Below are 18,698 nucleotides of genomic sequence, written 5' to 3'. Positions count from 1 at the left end.
ATCAGACTTTCAGAGGTACTTCTATTTCATTTATCTTGAAAACTGAGGTAATTCTGGCAGTTCTACCCTGCACTTCATACAAAAGGGAATATTTCAGGGAGTACTTCAGCCTCACCACACTCTGCACATCAGCACAGTCTCAAATGTTTCCTGCTTCAAGTGCTCTCCAGCCCATGGTCAGCTCCAGTATCATATTGACTTAGATAAGGACAAGGATGTCACCCACCCATTCTAAATGTGGAGCCAAAAATTACTGTCCTGGATACTGGAAATAAACACTCCAGACACTTGAGAGGAAACTGGAATTTGGTTTTCATAGGAAACCCCACAAATCCACTCTTTGGAGATTTCCATCCTGGGATATCCCTGCTGGTGCTTGTTTCCCCTTCATCACTGTTCCATGATGTGTTCAGTTGATCATGATCCAGCTCATCTGTTCTCCAAAAGATGTGCAGCTGCTTATCTCTGATATCAATTTGAGTTCCTACTGCACATTTCTGTCCCCCAATATCTTCAATATTTTGAGAGCAAGGAGATATTGTGTGAAGGAGAGCAAGCTTTGCTGGGAAGTTGCAATTTCAGGAGTCTAAAACAAGTCTAAGAGGAGGGGTATGGAAATAAAGTTCAAAGACAAACAATAAAAATTTGCAGCAAGAAGTGAAAAGAAGTCTCCAGCTTTCTGTAATTTTCTTTAGTAACCACAAATGGAGATTTTAGATTTTTAAGAATCTTTGATAAGGGGATGCCTTTTTGCCTCCATGTTTCTGAGAAAGGGAAGCCTCTGGCACAGCACAGTCATCATCAGTGATTGCAGATCCTGAGCATCTTCACTGCATAAATGCAGCAAAATAGACTCTATGTAAATGCCATGCACATATGAAAGCAGGATTTTTCAACACTGGAAGGATATCACACACACAGTCCCAAATTATTTCAACATTTAGGAGTCATCCAAATTCCAGTTTTGAACCATTAACTTCCCTCCACACTGAACCTGCACTTTTGAAAAATACATGCTCTTCACAAACCCAGGAGACTTCAGTGATTATTCCCATTTGGAAGCAATCACAACCTTTTCCTTCCTCCTAGATGAGGATCTGTCAGTGAAGTAAATACAGTTATTTGCAGTTGACCTAGCAGGTCTTGGCAACTTGCACAGAAACACTGGCTTGTTTGGTAACAACATTCCTCACTTTAAATGATTCTGTGTTCCTCAACACAGTGCCGGAGCAACTAGAAAGAGAAATTTACTTTACTGTTGCATTCAAGTCTTTTAACTTATTTTATAAAAATATATTAATTCCCTCCCCCTCTCTAGTTGTTCTCACTTTCTTCCTTCAATGTTAGTGGAGTCAGTAAATGCTCTCTTATTTATGTGCTGGCAGCAAACATTACTGGTCCCTTCTTAGCTTCCATGTGATTTAATACACTAATTCCCAAATAGTGTAAAAGAAAGGCAGAAATCCCAACACAGTGAAGCCATGGGAAGTACATATATCCTGCTGGGCCTGACCTGTGACTTGGCAGGAGAGCCATGCGCATTAATCATGCTGTCCCTTCCCCAGTGTGAGCAACACTATGCTGCCAGCTTTGTACACCCAGGCAGTTTTCTCATCACTGACCTGATATTTCACTTAGACTTTACCTTCTACTGAGAGGGGTAAATAATGTGAAATATTTTTTTACAATATTTCCATGCCAAGGTCAAAATTGGCTTTTACAACCGACTCAGCTGCATTTTCTTTTTAATCCTTTCCTGGCAAACAAATTCTCTGCTTTTTGAAGTTTTAGCTTATTCTTTCTTTTCTTGACATGAGAATCCTTCTGATTATAACTGAGCAATTGAGGCATATAATGCTGGCAGCAGTCAGGCGGACCGCAGTAAAGCTTCTCTTTAGAGGAAAATATTTGTTATTGCTGCTCTAATCCAGCCTAAGAATACACCTAAAACTCAGCCTCCTCTTCTCCTAGCTTTGGTGTATTCAGGTTAGAACAATGCATACTAAATATCTGCTTTTTTGCTGCAGCCTCCTCCTCCAAATTAAGTTTGTGAAGAGACTCAGTCATCAAATGCAACTTTGAAGTCTCACCTGATGCCACACATTCAATTATTTGTTCTGTAAAGCACTGATGGAGATGTCATATCATATAGTCAGCTACTGAAACCAACTGCTTTTCCAGCATATTTAAATGAAAGCACAAGTGAAAGCTGGTACTGAGGATGACAGAAATCTCTTTGATCTCTTAATAAGATAATGGCTAAACAACTTCTGAGCCAACAGGTACCACACATCCTGGCATAAAAGAATACAGTAAACCTAGTTTGGTTTCAGAAAAATTCTGATGCTCTTCAAAAGCAGAGTGATTAATTAGAGGTCAAAATGTTGTCTCTTTTTTTTCCTCAAAACATTTGGATTTGATTGTTTTGTGCACTCAGAAACAAGAAAAATCTTTAAAATTAGAAGAAAGCAGGATGGTTGTTCAGGTAAGAGAATAACTGAAGAACTAGGAAATAAATTTTTCTCTGAAAAGGCAAACAATTGACAGCAGTTCACTTTTATCTGTAAAATATACACTGATCAATGTGCAAATTATAGAACTGAGATAAGAAATTTCTGGTTTTAAACAGAAAGTAGTATTTGGTCTCATTGATTATTTTTACAAGTCAGCTGTGTAGAAATTAGACATGTATTTTATCTACCTTTTACACTGAGATGGGAAAAAAATAAGTAAAGACTGTGAGAAGTTTAAATTTACCTTATTAATCTTCCATTACACCCTATGTTCTAGGGGAAATCACAGGTAGTAATTCAGGTTCCTCATTTAACATGAAATCTTAAACAACCAATGGACTCACCTTCTGCTGACAGCCCTTGGATGTTAATCCCCTTAGCAGCCAAGAAACTCAGGCATGCATCTATGTTTTCAATCTGCTCAAGAACAAACAAAACAAACAGAAAAAATGGAGACATAAAAAGAAAATGCATTGTAATAATTATTTACCTCAATCTACCACCACCCTTGAGTGCACTCAGTCTTTGCATCCCATAAAAAGTCCCTTTGCTCATGATGTGGAAACAACAGTACAAAACCCTCTCAGTTACTGAGGCCCTAAATGGATTATTCCATTGATTATAAACTGGTTACTCCATGGGTCAGGGCTTTCTGTTATTTGCATGTGTATGAAGCACTCTAGCTCAAGCCCCATTCACAACAGGCGATCACCGCATTTCTTACTAGAGTGTCAAGGATGTTCTCCGCCAGGAATCCTAACCTACAGCAAGTGTAACAAACATGAAACCAAAAATAAACATGGAGTCCATTTGTTTGAGAAGGCAGATTGCCACTTGCTCCGAGGTTGACAGCTGGCAGAAGTTTCCAGGCACACCAAGAGTTGAATATAAAAGCTGTAACCAGAAACCCAGCTGGAATCTCAAACGCGCTCCCTCCCAGCATTGCCCGCGTGTCAGGAACACCAGGCCACTCTGGTTACTCGCTGAGGGGCATGTCCTGCCCCTCACAGGGATGGGAAAATGGCAACAGCAACAACTTTAATGGGATAAAATCCATTTTCACAGGTAGGGACTTGTGCATAACAGGTCTGGTTGTCAGACTACTCCGGTTGCTATACACAGACTGGACTCAAATCCTACATAAGGAAGTGAACTCCAAAGAGGCTGGATGAGACAGGAATAATTTCCACTCTATCTCAACATTACAATAATTATCTTGCAGAAGCCTCACACTTTCCCACCAAGCTCCCACTGGAGCTCTTCTGTCATAACCAGAAGATGCAGGGAGGTGCCAGCTCCCATCACAGCCCAAAGCACCTCCATGAAAAAGTCTATGCTTGGACACCTTGAGGGCCTGCAAGGAACATTTCAGGAAATACCATGTTTTGTGTGTGGTTACACAAAAACTCTTGGATGATACTGTTGAGCAATTTCTTTATTTAACCATGGTAATCAGCAAATGATAGACTCTTTGTGTTTGAACATCTCTCAAACATTAATTTATTAATTCCTGAAACATTGCATCCAAACACTGGATCCACTGGAGAAGGAAGGAGACAGACACCAAGTCTCACACTTGGTCTCACATAACTACCTTTATTCTGTGAAGTGTGGAGAGACATCAAAAGGAAACATGAAAAATTCAACTGCCCTGTCAGCGCCTGCCTACCCTCAAAAAAATACACAAATGAGGGCTAAGGCAGAATTTTAGACCCTGAGCTCCCAGTACCTGACCTGAGCTCCCTGCCCTTCTCCAAAGGTATAAAAAAGTACCAGGGAAGCTGCCAGGAAATCTCCCACATGGATTTCTCTCAGGGTACATTAATTTATTTTCTATAACAATAAAAACATTTTCTTCTATCACAGGGAGGGTGTTAAGTTATTGCCATTGCTGAACTGTGATTTCAACGATTAGAAACACTTTTATCAACCTCACTATACTTTGAGATATAATATAAAGTACACAAATTACATAGTACACTTTGAGTAAATTATATACTCCAAAACCCAGAGTGATACCAAAGAACACATTTCCCGTACTGCTCAGACCTTAGAGCTTGGGGCAGGGTGCAGTTCAAAGGTTCATTTATCCACAGTTAAATATGATCCAACAGTTAATTGACCCATTTCCTTCTTCAGTACTCAACAACCCTTTCAAGTTTCCCACATAGCTCTCTTATTGAGGTGATTTGGGACTTGGCTGGAAAACCAAAGTTCACCTTTTCAAGAATAAACACCACATAAAAGGATCAATCCATTCCTAGTACCTGCACTTAGCAAGCTCCATCATTCCAAGAATACTTCCAGACTCCCACAGCTGTGGGTAGATATCTTCTCTCCAAATAAGCAGGTTAGTGACTAAAGACAAGCAATATCTCACCCCCACTCCAGATCTGCAGTACCTCTCAGTCCTGCTCTGCTTGCTTCTCTTCCCAGGCTCCTCATCTTTGCATAAACTCTCTCTTAGGACAGAGTGAGCACAGGATTAAGATTTACATCTGAGTCATGAGTTCCTCATCCATGTTCTCATTATTTGTGCTGCTGAGCAGTCTTTGCTGATGCCCTAATCTCACCCCTACAGATTCAGGGATTCCCCTATAAAATCACTCCATTTCCCCTATGGGATAACCCCCTAGTTTTTCTGAGCTCTGTAGCCACTGAATTAATATAAATCATTCCCATCCTCAGACTGATGGATGACTCACCATCACAGGTCTGTGTTTGGACCAGAGGCTGAGCAACCTGGAACCTCACTGCCATAGGAAAGATCAGATGGGCTGCCTTGCCACACCAGTGGTGATGCCTGGATAAAGGCTGTCAGAAACAGGGGCTCTTGGTGCTGTACTGGTATGGAAAATACCCAAATTTCATTAAACAAAGTGGGACTAACAGGGATGTGCAAAAGTACACCATATACATTCAGAAAATGAAGATCCAGGATAAGATCCTGTGGAGATGTACAGCACTGCACATACGAGGAATTCACTAAAAGAATAAAACTGAAAGATGTAAAGGCATCAGTGACTCTGCTAAGGTTCACACAGTATCTGTGATATTAACAACATTACATGGCAGCAGTGCAGGAATGTGAGGAATTGGTTGATTTTGAAGGAAAAATAGAGCTTGAAAAGGGAAACAGGAAGAAATTAGAAAAAATCCAAGAAGAAAAGGAAACACTGAATGCAGGACTACAGCTGAAATGATTAAAACTTGGTGCTGGTAAGAATTCTGTCCTTCCCCCACAGCAAGAGCTGGCCTGAGTCAAGAACCCTGATCTTGGCTGAATCAGTTTAATGCATCAGAAATCACGTAGATTGTTTGAAGAGATGACTTCCCAGCCATGCAACATGTCATGAATTTCACTCATAAAAGCTCCAAGGAAGGACTCTACAGACTCTGCTGTAATAAATTGTTTTATGGAGAAAGATGTCCCCAGTGAAGACAGGGCTGGAGATAGCAAGCAATGACAGACCATTTAGATGTGTGTAGGATAGAAGGGAAGTTTCTGGACAGATCTCAGCTAGATGGTAGGAGAAAATTCTTCCCTGTGAGGGTGGTGAGGCCCTGGCAGAGAGCTGTGGCTGCCCCATCCCTGGAATTGTTCAAGGCCAGGTTGGACAGCGCTTGGAGCAACTCAGGATAGTGGAAAGTATCCCTGCCCATGGCAGGGAATTGGAATGAGATGCTCTTTAAAGTCCCTTCCAACCCAAACCATTCTATAATTCTAAGCAAAACCCCAATGATTCTGCATCCTGGTGACTTCCAACACAAAGTACATTTGCCTCCTTTTAATTACAGCATTCAGCAGCAAATCATCACCCAGACTCTATGGGTCCTTTTTTTGCCAAGTCCACATACTGCTTAAACCCTTTAAGCAGATGTGAAAGGACTAGATTTGCCAAAGGGGAGCGGATATTTTCTGTTTCACTGTGAGCTAGAATTGGTTTTTGGCTGACAATTCTGATTTCTCATTTGCTTTGTCAGCAACATTTAACACAGCAGAAGCAAAGCGGGAAAGATGGCAGCTGGATGCTCTCATTCCTGCCTACCCAAAACAGGGGAAGGCTTTGCAAAAGAAGGAGAACCAAGCATAGCCACCCACAGTGATTATCTCACTCAAAAATATTACCAGGGGTATCACCACATTTAAACTAATTCAGGTATAATCAGCGATCATCAGGTACTATCAGTCCCACATCCTTTTATGATGGGTATTTATTCTGAAATGTCCCTAAATGCCAACCAAGGACTACTGAGCCCACACTACAGGGGTTGCCAGCCTCTAGGGCTCCTCCTCCTCCTTTCTTTTAATTAGGATATTATGAGAAAAAAAACAACAACAATGCTGTAAAATTAAATTTCTGCTCAGACATGTCAAGTGCCATCACTCCCATTCTCTCCCTCTTAACACGAATAACCTGACAAGAGGGGAGCAGAAGGCATCATGGCTAAGTTTTGTATCTAAACCAGATCATCACACAAGTCTTTGTGCTTGTCATAGAGCAGCAATTTCAATTTCTATTCTTGTCAGTGCTAGAGAAAGAACATGCCCTGGCCTGTATGAGCAGAACAGGATATGCCAGAAACAAAAAACCCCCAAACCCAAAAGATCCCCATCCTGTAGCCTGTAAATGGAGGCCCATGGGTGGGCATTGACATGTTGAACATTGACAATAGCCAACAAAAACCTGAGTATGGACACTGCTTCCAGCCAAAGCTGTCTGTCCAGCTCTGCCAAGTCAAATACACATAGTAAAGGATAACCAGTGCTGCCCTTGGCACAGACACAGATGTTTTTCTCAAACAAAAACCAGAATTAAACTAGCTGTAGGTTTCTTCACTTACAAACCAGGGGAAGTTTCTCACATTGTGATGAAAGACCACTGCTCCCAACTTTCACAGTGATAAATTGGGAGTTTTGATGAGTTTATCCAGAAAATCCACTTCTTATACTGAAACCAGCACTTTCCATGTAACTTGTGGCTCAGTGCTATGTGCAGTAGATTAATTTTTCAAAAGAAAAAAGACTGAATTCATATCAAAGTTTAAGGCCTCACAAATCTTTATGCAACATTCTAGCAGATTTCACATACAGTGCAGAAACAAGGAAACAGCCTAACACAAGCTATTTCTTAGGACAAAATCTATTCCTTGTCTGTATTTTTGAAAAAGGCTTTTACCGTCATATTTTCATAACCTAAAGTTTAGAAAGAGCCTTAAAAGTTAAGTCATTACATTGACAATCCTTAGAACTCTAGAGTTTTGGGGGAGGAAGGGCTCTCCATTCCAATAATATCTCATTTGCTATTTCTTAAACATGATTATATATAAAAAATACCAAAGCAGACCTGCAAATTCCATTTGTCACAGAAGGATATAAATAATAACTCTCATTGCTCTGTTTAAAATAAACCTTCATAAGTAGTTTTCCTATTCAAAATGTATCTTTTTAAAAAGAAAATAAGACATTCCTCCCAGTGTTCATCTGCCGCTCCTGAATACTTGGATAAAAATGTCTCCCAAAATTAAGTTTCAGGATTTTGACAGAACTTGGTGCGTACCTTATATATAAAATAAAAGATGTAATGGAAGGGCAAATTAAGCTAATCCATATTCTGAAGCCAAATTGTGGCAGATATACCCAAAGAAACAAAAATCTGCTAAATATACATGAAGAGTTGACTCTTCTCTTAAAATTGCCTTACTTTGGTTTTTAAAGACAAGGAGAGTTTAGGCACTAGTCTAAGGCTGGAGAACCAGCCTAAGCCTCATCTCATGCATCCTCTTTTCTTTGACCCTGGTAAAACCTTTGCTATCCTCTGTTCCCAGCTCTTCCTGAAGAAATATCGGGACAAATATTCAACATTCACTCACAACATGCCCAGTGTGAATAGAAATGAGGGCAGTAAACCCCACAAGAGAAAACTGTGCATCACACTGGCCAAAATTCCTAATGACAACAAAGAGCATCCAAGGGGCAAGCTTGTACTGTGAATGGATTCAGGTCATCCAGGGCAACTCCCAAGGTTTGCCAAAGTTGATCTGCTCAGGGAGAGACACATGGAGAGTTGCAGAAATGCTCCTGCTTTATTCAGTTTTTCAGGTTTCTTTCAGGCTGTTGTTTTCTTCAGGTTTATTTATTTAACACTGAAACTTTCCCACGGGGAAAAACAAAAGCAAAGAGCAATTTCTTTGAAAAATACCCCTGGATGTATTATTTTTTTAATTAGCTCTTCAGAATCAGATCTTTAAAAAGTTAAAGTGGATAATTTGTGAATAATTTGAAATCTTGAGATGTTCTAAATTATGATTAAGCAACAACAAGTTCAACTCTGCAAAACAAGTATCAACAAAGAATTCTGCCTCTAGAGAATCATTAATTTACAATATATATGACACTCTCTTGACAATATTTTAGCACACACCGCAGTAACTGTGTTTCTTGGCACTGAATCTCTCCTCATGTGTAACTGAGAAGAGGAAAAGGTGGGAAGATGCCATGGCTGTGCTCAATAAACCCATAACAAGGACAGCAGTGACTCTGACAGATGCATTATTTCACCTTCCCTGGCTGCTCATGGAAACCCTTTTCTAACTGGGGCTGCCAGGCTGAAAGTTACGTGTTGTGCAATTGAGAAAAGAGGGAATGGCTTTAAACTGAGAGAGAGAATTAGACATTAGGAAGAAATTCTCCCTGTGATGGTGCTGAGATCCTGGCACAGGGTGCTCAGAGAAACTGTGGCTGCCCCATCCCTGGAAGTGTCCAGGGCCAGGTTGGATGGGGCTTGAAGCCACCTGGGATGGTGGAAGAGGGTTTGGAACTAGGTGGTCTTTCTGATCCCTTCCAACCCAAATAATTTCATCGTTCTATGATTCAATCTAAAATAACACTAATATCTAGCAAAGAGGGACTTCTTCCTAAAACATCCTTGAAATTTACATAAATCAGTATTTTTCAGAGTGCACAATGCTTAAAAGGAAGGACTGACACCAACACCACTCTTAACTTGAATTTGCAGCAAGAATCCAGAACTTAATGAAACTCGTTCAGAAAGAACGTCCTGCAATGCAGTCACTGACAGTTGTTCATTTCTAAAAAAGGTCCCTGGGAAGGGAGTTGTAGCCACAGACCATTCCCAGCTCCCTCCCTGCTGGGCTCACAGGCATTCTTGTGTCTGCAGGCCTGGGGCCCTCAGCTTCACCTGTTCCCAAGGGATTTGTTCCAGTGGCACCAACACATATGTGCCCCCTCCTTCCTTGCACCTGGATCCTGGATAACAACTCCTACTGAAATTCCCCTGCATAACTGCTCAGAACAAGTGCGATAATACTGCTTGCACATGTAAAAATAGCTCTGCAGGAAAACCAGAAGAGTAAAATACTACAGATATGCAACACCTTCAAACAATAGCTAATTAAAATAACCATTATCACACAGTTACGGTGCATAAACAATGGCTGGAAAGGAAAGGTCTGTGACAAGACAGAAACAAAAAGTTTATTTCTCTGGACTGTTTAATTCCTTCAAACAGCCACAATCTGTTAACACAGGTATTCCACAGTGAAGAGCTTACCACTGCATCTCCTGTAAGAAGAAATACCCTGGCATGAGAAATAATTTTCATACAAAGAGCCTTAATTCTTTTAGCACCAAGCTGAAGGAGAATAATAAATTAACTTTTACTTCCATCTGTCGTCAAACCAACCTTCTTCTTCTCATCCATGATTTCTCAGTTTTCCCCATTTATGCCAAGCATAAAAAGAAGCAGTGTGTTTGCAAAGTACTGTATAAATGTATATTTTTTACATCAGTAATGGTCAGGGCAGAAAATTATGTTAATGGTGCTTCTAGACTTTGGTGTAGCTGTAAATACATAAGTGGAAGCTACAGACATATACACATATGGAATGACCCTAGACCCTCAATCCATTTGCTGTTTAATGTCTTCAGCCCATACAGGGTGGGTAGAACCATAGGTATTCAAAATGCACTAATTCCATTTAACTGTGACATAAATGATCAAATAGAATCTAATTTTGTCTTGATAGTGAAGCTTATATATTTCAATTTTTTTACATAAAAATTCCTTTGTTGCTCTTTATTGAGCCTCACACTGTTTCAGAGACAGATGATGTACAAATTCTTGCATCACTGTAATGGGTGAAGAATCGAGAGCAGCCTACTGGGGACCACGAAGGTGATCCATTATGGGACTGAAATAAGAGTGTCAGCAGCAATGTCTCCAGAGGCACCTACACACCCAACCAATGCAGGAGGCACACACTGCCTTAGCACCCATCCCTGCATGCAGGAGGAGCTCTGGAAACCATCCCCTCCAGAAATGAAATAAATCTCTGGTTTACGACACTGCCATGCCTCGTGGCAGAGAGATGTACATATTGGTCTTTCCTGATCTGGCCCAGCTCTATTTTTCCTGCTATTTTTTATGTAGGGTGATGGTGGGGTGCACAGTGGGTGGCTTGTGGTTTTATTTAGACTGCAAGCTCTGCAGCACAGAAACCTCTGATCCAACCACGCCTGTCTCACTGATTACCATGCACAAATGGTAAGCATGGCAGCATAACAACAGTCTGGGTATCTGGAAAAAACAGACAGTAAAATCAATCTTATCTTGGAGCAAGTCATATAAACTGAGGCTGAAGGACAGATAAGTACAAGCAACCTGACAGATCATCTCTGTAGTAAATCATTCTTGTCTACATCACAACATGGGTTCATACATGACCAACCAAAACCCTGAGAGTTTAAACAAAATTCTTTTAACATTCTGGAACTTGCTATTTGGCTGTGTCCCTGCACGGGCAGTCACAGAAGCTAAGCTGGCGTCTGTCACTGGCCAGGCTGGCACAGCACTGGGGATGACTTCCCCCTCAGCTGACCTTCAGCTGGGAGGAACTGCACCACAGGTTAGGGCCAAAAGATACCCATCTGTTACCGTGGCAACATCAAACCAAATGAAATTTCCAAACATATGCTGCTGGTGAGTTACAAGCTCCCCAGGCAAAGTGGGGGAAGGCTTAGATGATGGGAAAGTTCCCTTTACTGCATTTGCACAGCCGTGGAGTTGGATTACTTTTAAATACATGGCTATATTTAACCCCTGGGATGCATTTCCAAAAATCCTGTGATAGGAATTCACAGAGAAAAAAAGTGCTTGTGATGCTTTTGATCTTCCAGCAGGGCTGCTCCCCTGAATTAGCAGCACAAGCCCCAGCAGCAGAGCTCTCCTTGGCCTTGGGATTCAGGGGTTGGTGCAACAGCCTGGCAGATTTATTGCACCTTCCTATGGCAATGTTTGGACAACACTGGCTGTATAAAACTGCTCAAAATGTTTAGAGGAGCAGGTTGAGGTGGGTACCTGCTCCCAAAGTGCAGAGACAGAATTATTTTCCGTGCAAAAGCAAGTAACTGAGAATTTTTTTTTTTTAAATAAAATAATACAGCAGCTATTTTTAGTTATTTGTATACAACACAGCAGCTCCCTCCCTCACAAACACAGAGGGCTGCTCAGGTCATGCAGATGGTTTCATCTCATATTATTCCTTCCAATTAAGCCACAAATGTGCGAGCCCAGCTATGTCCTGTAAGTATGGGCCACATCACAGCAGCACTCACATCCACTATATCACTTCATTAAAGTGCTCTTGAGAAAAAAACCACAGAAATATGGATAACACATGCCATATACACAAATTAGTAATGGAGATTTCAAGATCTACACTCTTTCAACAATAAAAAAAAATAATTCATGGAGCTGGCAGGGATCACACTGAGGAGTGTGAGTGGATACCCTTCTCCAACAGCTGGATTAATATTCTCAGTACTGTTCAAGTGAAAATCAAGATCCTCAGCAGGTTGGAAAACTTCCACACAAACTGTTCCTTAGGTGTCACACACATTACAAAATAGCTCATTATCAGAACACAAGAAATCAGTCAAATATTAAAATAGTCAAATTCCCATCACTGGAAGTAAGGTTTCCTTGAAAATTATTGTACTGAAAACACAGCCTTCATCCCAACTTCCAGACAGTTCTTGGGAAGAAATGCTGGCTCTGACCCACACTGCAGTCAGCAAAATACCCTTTGTTTGCAAGACAAACAGCAGTACAAACCACAGACAGTGGTATTAGTTTACCACTACAGCTTGGTATCTGCATCAGAAAGACATCCTTAAAAACTTCCTGTCAACACATGAAAAAAAACCAACCTCCCTTTGCTATTTGAGAACAGATACTTACAGACACAAAGTGATCCTGAGAAATATTAAAGCCTGAGCACCACAGTAATTTCCTCGCCTATTTATAGGAGGTGCTGTGGTGTTTGTTAAGCCTACGTGCCTTTCTGTTGCTCCAAATTCTTGTCCTGTCCTTGTCCCACAACTTCCCCACACATGGGAAGATGAAAGTCTGGAGTATCCACCCACAGGTTCCCCAATTCTCTTCCTTTCAGCATGTTCTAGCTTTGCTATTTTCATACATATATAATGTAGCATAGACAACTCATATCCTTTGGGTTCTGCTTATTAATTTGTAAATGATAATGTAAGAGGTATGAACCCTTTTACAAGAGGCAACATTCAGCACTTGCAAAGGCACCCATATCAACAAGAATAATCTACAGTACCTAGAATGGAAAGGTACTAACCCCTCCCATAATCTGCAACTTGCCACACATTAAACTCTAAAATCATGCCCCAAACAAGAAGTCTTCTTTCCAAAAGCGAAAGAGGAAGGAGGCCTTGATTTATTGTCCTGCACCCAGTTTTCAAGAACTATGCCAACATTTTCTGTTTGGCTTTTTTGTTTTTAAAAACCCAAGTGCTGAAATGCTCTCCAAATGTTCTTGGTCTCAGAGCCTGTGTCCATACAAGTACATCCTCTCTTACCCGCAGTATTTTCTGCATCCAGCTGGAACTAATCATCAGAATTACAGGCTCTTGTTTAGACAAATATCTAAAGTACGAAAATATAGAGGTTTTGTGGAAAAAAATCCCTTAAACAGATTTTATGCAGTGGGCAAGCTATCGAATAGTCTATAACAGATTATATAAAAGCCAGCCAACTCTTATCTGGAGCAAAGGAAGACAGGGATACTCCCCTCAGCAGAACAACCCAGACAGGATGATGATGGGAGGACAGGTTCTCACCTAAGTGATTTTTCACAGACCAGTGGGGTCCTTGTCATGTCATTTTTGGCACTGGGACAAGGTTGATAAGCACTGATGGTCCCACATGGTTCTGCAGTACTAAACTTCACTTGACAAGGCTTACTAGCACTGGCTTGGAGCCTGACAGACTCAAGCTGTCTCTAATGCTCAGTTTGGGCCAATTTGCCTGATGCTCTCCAACACTGGGAACAAGGCAGAGAGGCCGGATCTGGCTGTGCAGAGAGCTCCCTCAGGTTTGGCATCATCAGTTTGGGACTGTGCCACATGGAAGTGAAGACATTTCTCCTCCCCACATCCTTCAACAAATTTGGGAAGACACAGATTTCTAAGCTTTCTAAGCTGATATACCTGGTTGGGAAACTGCTGATTCTTCACAGCTTAGCTACATGTGTCTGCTCAAGGCACTGGGATTCTACAAAAGGGAAAAGAGGATGGCAGAAGACTTCCTTCCCTCTGAGATCTGCTGTATTTCTATACAATGAGCAAAGTTACATCTCCATTTATTGGTGCCTTTTTTTTTGATCCCTCCTGATCTCAGCTGTGCTGCTCACCTTTCAAGTACTCTAATATGGATACGGACACCTTTAACTGAAAGGTTAATTTGGAAGAAGACTGGACATCTGGACATTACCTAAGTATCTGGATGGCCTTGCCTCTGCCACCTCTCTGAGTCAGAGTTACCAGATACCAGTTCCCACACTCTGCAGGACCCTGTAAGCTGTGTTGTTAGAGTGCACTGAAATGCAAAGGATGAAGACTGCTGTACCTAAAACAAGCACTGTAACATATTTGTGCTGGACCTGCCAAAGGGTTGTCTTCCTAAACACTGCAAGTAACTGCACAAACAGCACTCCTATGAAGATTCCTATGTTCTGCCTTAGAAGCATCATGGAATGGTTTGGGTTGGAAGGACCCTTAAAAATCATCTAGTTTCACCTCTCATGATCCCAGGCTGCTCCAAGCCCCTCCAACCCAGCCTTGAGCATTTCCAGGGATGGAGCAGCCACAGCATCTCTGGGAAACAACAGTATTTTTATAGTCAGATGAGAAAGAGCTCTGTAAGCCATAAGCATAATTCTCATTTTTCTCACATGAGGAAAACTGCTGGGGATGCCCAGCTGTGACTGCAGGTCTCATGAGCGGGGGGGACCATCTCACCCACAGCACCCTCCTGAATGAGCAAGTGGAGTAACATCAGAGGAGGCAGCACAGCCCAAATGTGTCCTTCCAGCCCTGTCCAGCATTCCTGACCCAGCACATGCCCCCTGCATGCCTCTGGTTATAACCCGATCCAGCTTCCGTAAGCAACCTACTACATTCATCCCACTATCCAACAGAGTAACACTTCCTCTTCATTGAGAAAAATGGTTTGAAGTGACTTTTTTAGCTGCTACGTCCTGGACTGGTTACAGACTCCAGTCCTGAATGAAATTCAGTTCTTACGACATACTTGTGGAACATTAAATTACAGCAATTGTCAAAATTTCCTCATTATTTATACTCCAGACAGATGCTATGGTTACAGCAAGAACAGCAACCACCCTCTTCAAAGCAGCAAGAAGCAAAGATAAATCTTTCTGATAGCTTGCTTTTTACAGAGCGCTTGCTCCGTGGTTTCAACAAGATTGATAACTTCCAAAAAACAACAAAAGCCAAAGGAGAAGAGCAGAACAGAGTGTGGCTTTTGACTTAAGATGTCAAGCTCTCCTTAAATCTTCATTTCATTTTACTACATAAGTAGCTGTGCTCATGTTGAAGTCATGAAGGTAGGGGCAGTCAGAAACAATCATAAAAATAAAAAACATTAAAATAGCTTCACACAGAGAACGGGTATCCAAGTGTCCCAAAGCAAGTTTTTACAATACCAAAGGAAGATATTAGAATTTATGTTGTGAAACTACTTTTTGTCAAGATACAGAAGGAAGCAACCTTGTTTGAAGTATCATAAATTTTAAATGCTCTTCACTTAAATGCATTTTAAAAACCATTTTTTAATTATTTGTGTTCTTAATAAAATTCTGCTATATCTTTAGTTTCAGCAATACTCACAACAAATATACTCTTGAGGTATTATATGTTTTTAATTTTCCTGGACTGATTCTTGGTTCTCTAGGTTTGACTATTAAATACAAGCAAGATATAAACCAACTTATCCGTCGACAAATTGCATCTTGAATTTTATGATTTTTTTCATTTCATTCATATTGCTCATTTACTTAGTTTCATTTCAAAAGATATAGGAACTCTTAATCATACTTTCAAATATCTCATTCTTTATTTCTATATATTTCTGTTTAATTATGTGATGTTTCAGAAATATAAAGTAACAATGAAAGAATAATCTCAATTGTAAATATGTGCTAAATTATATGGACTGATTCAACCACTGTGGAGGACAATGGGGCAAGAACTGTAATATTAATGTTCTGAAGATTATACTTTAAGTTCACTACTGTGAAAAATTAATTTAAAATTGTTATTAAAAGTCTCAGACATTGAAATCCCACCCTATCACTCAGCCATGCACACACAAACAAAAGGACCATTTCACTACTTACCATTTGAGATCTATTTTTTGGGCAGCCATTGATGTCTTCAATCTTTTCATTTGCTGAAAAAAAAAAAAAAAGGCAATAAGGCAAAAAAACTAAAGCAAGAGTATTTATTCCAATGATTTCCTGAGCATTTGCTGCCAGGTCAGTTGGTTTTGGATTGTAGCTGTCCAGTCCAAGTGAAGAGAGCCACAAAAAGAAAAAAAGCAGCTGAAGTTCTCTACTGGGTCGTGCCTCCAGAGACAGCTGGGGCAGGACCAACTGCTCTGACAACCTCTTGTACAGTGACAGGGAATTCCTTTAAAGTGCAAGAAAGATGTGACCTCTGGAAGCTGAATCACTGCTGGGTGGAAAAGTGAGCACTATGCATACAGGGATGTTAGCATGGCAGTGGGTTTGCTTGGAGAATGAATACAGATTTTAAATCCAAATGGGAAATTAATAATAATCCTTTTTTTTTTTAAGCGCAAATAATGAAACAACTTTTCAAGATTCTTGACCATGGCTTTCATGCTACCCCAACCTGCAGAAGGGCAGTTTCCACCTTCAAGGCCAGAGGTAAAACAATTAAATCCCTGAGGTGGATAATGTTTGCCATAGAGTCTGAGTTTTCTCAGGTTCACCTTTCAGCCTTGGATGCTGAAATGACTTTGTGTTTGAGTCTGAAGAAGCAGTTACAACCAAAATCAGGTTCGCACAGTGTTTTCACTGCAATAAAGGCAGGTATTCGCGTCCCATTTGATTCATGCATTAAAAGCTATATTTTCTAGAAGTCCCACATAATATTTGCAGAATATCAGTCAGAATTCCATCCTACTTCCAGGTTTCCCTCACTTAGGAGGATCACATTTGACACGGTATTCCAGTAGCAGTCATAGCCACAAGAAACAAAGCAGTGACACTACTTCACTCTTGCCTGATAGGTCCCATTTTACATATCTGTGTCACAGCACACCTTTATCCCACAGCAATGCAAAGAAAAATTGATGCTAATCTGAAAGAGACTGCAGCTAAATCTACATTGTGTTCCCCAGAGCGGTCCATCAGCCCCTACACATGAAGAGAGCACACACTGCTTTCAGGAATACAGAAACAAAGTTGAATTCATTAAATCCCATTTTCCAAGTCCTGTGTACCAATCTCACATTATTTATCATCTCTCACTTTAGTACCATGCAACATCTCCATCAACTAAATTTATAACAGTTAAAAATTTATAGCTGTATTGCTATAAATCTCCACCACTCATAATTACAGTAATTTCACAATTATAAGCCGCACTGAGTATAAGCAGCACTTCCAGGTGCCAGTAACTTTTCGTTCTTTGTCCATACATAAGCCGCACTTGATTATAAACCGCACGTTACAATACAGAGTGTGATAAAAGGTATCTGTTCTATCTCCATCTGTTGAGGGTGGGGGCAGTGAGCCTTATCTCCATGGCAGATATTCTGCTAATGGGCCATCCATTGAAACCAGGCAGGGCATTGTTCTTTATCTTTTCACAACCCATCCTTCCTCCAGCCAGTCATTTTCTGCTCATGGCCATTGAGTCCCACTGTGGGACTGATAAAATTACTGCATCCCAGTGGAAGTTGCTCCAGCCAGGGGGAAGAGCCCAACATTTCTTACCAAGATAAAACAGAGGTTTTGGGACACTAAGGGAGTCTCCACTGGACTCCAGAGGAAAACCGGATTTCTCCACATCACCACTGGACCTCCGGAGGGAAACTGCACCTTGTACAGGAGCACTGCTCCAACTGAGCCACATCTGTCACTGCAGGAGGATGCAGCCACCATTTAATGGGACTGCTACCAACACCCTGCCTGAAGGGGTGTCAGGTTGTACTCTGACTTTGTCAGGGTTTGGAGTTTGTTTCTTTGTAGTACTGTATTTCTATTTTAATTTCCCTAGTAAAGAACTGTTATTCCTAATTCCCATATCTTTGCCTGAGAGCCCCTTGATTTCAAAATTATAATAATTTGGAGGGAGGGGGTTTACATTCTCCATTTCAAAGAGAAGCTCCTGCCTTTCTCAGCAGACACCTGCCCTCCAAACTAAAACAGCAACTTTCCGTTCTTTGTCCATATATAAGCCGCACCTGATTATAAGCCGCACTTTGGGTTCAGACCAAAATTTTAGTCAAAATGGTGTGGCTTATAATCTTGAAATTACTGTACTTGAAAGGAGACTAACAAAGTTGTGAACGAGCTGTCTCTTGTTTGCAATGTGTACAGAGATACCTCGAAGAACCCAGGTCATACCCAATGTCTCTGCATTCATGGATTTAAACACAGCTACTATCATTATATGGCATTACTAAGGCATGTAGTACTTACACATTCTTTTATAGGCGCATAAATTTTGAACTGAAATGAACAAGGATGATGTGAATACATTTTAATTGACTTGCAAATAGTTGCTTTTACACACTGCACACA

At 40.8% G+C, this 18,698-nt stretch overlaps 1 protein-coding gene across 8 annotated transcripts in view; it reads right to left on the bottom strand.

Moving 5' to 3' along the window:
* Positions 1 to 18,698, bottom strand: part of NAV2 (neuron navigator 2) — a 371,722-nt gene that overhangs the window by 127,373 nt on the left and 225,651 nt on the right. For all 8 annotated transcript variants that reach the window (XM_033061466.2, XM_033061468.1, XM_033061469.1 and 5 more), the window contains exons 3-4: positions 16,263 to 16,315; positions 2,858 to 2,930 (exon numbers count right to left, since the gene is read on the bottom strand). In XM_033061466.2, coding sequence (XP_032917357.1) covers positions 2,858 to 2,930; positions 16,263 to 16,315 — 126 coding nt within the window. The remainder of the gene's footprint in view (positions 1 to 2,857; positions 2,931 to 16,262; positions 16,316 to 18,698) is intronic.

The sequence above is a fragment of the Catharus ustulatus genome, chromosome 6 (genome assembly GCF_009819885.2).
Source record: "Catharus ustulatus isolate bCatUst1 chromosome 6, bCatUst1.pri.v2, whole genome shotgun sequence".
NCBI classification, from domain to species: Eukaryota; Metazoa; Chordata; class Aves; order Passeriformes; family Turdidae; genus Catharus; species Catharus ustulatus.
The sequence above is the reverse complement of the archived record's forward strand: the minus strand, read 5'-3'. Positions and strand labels throughout refer to the sequence as shown.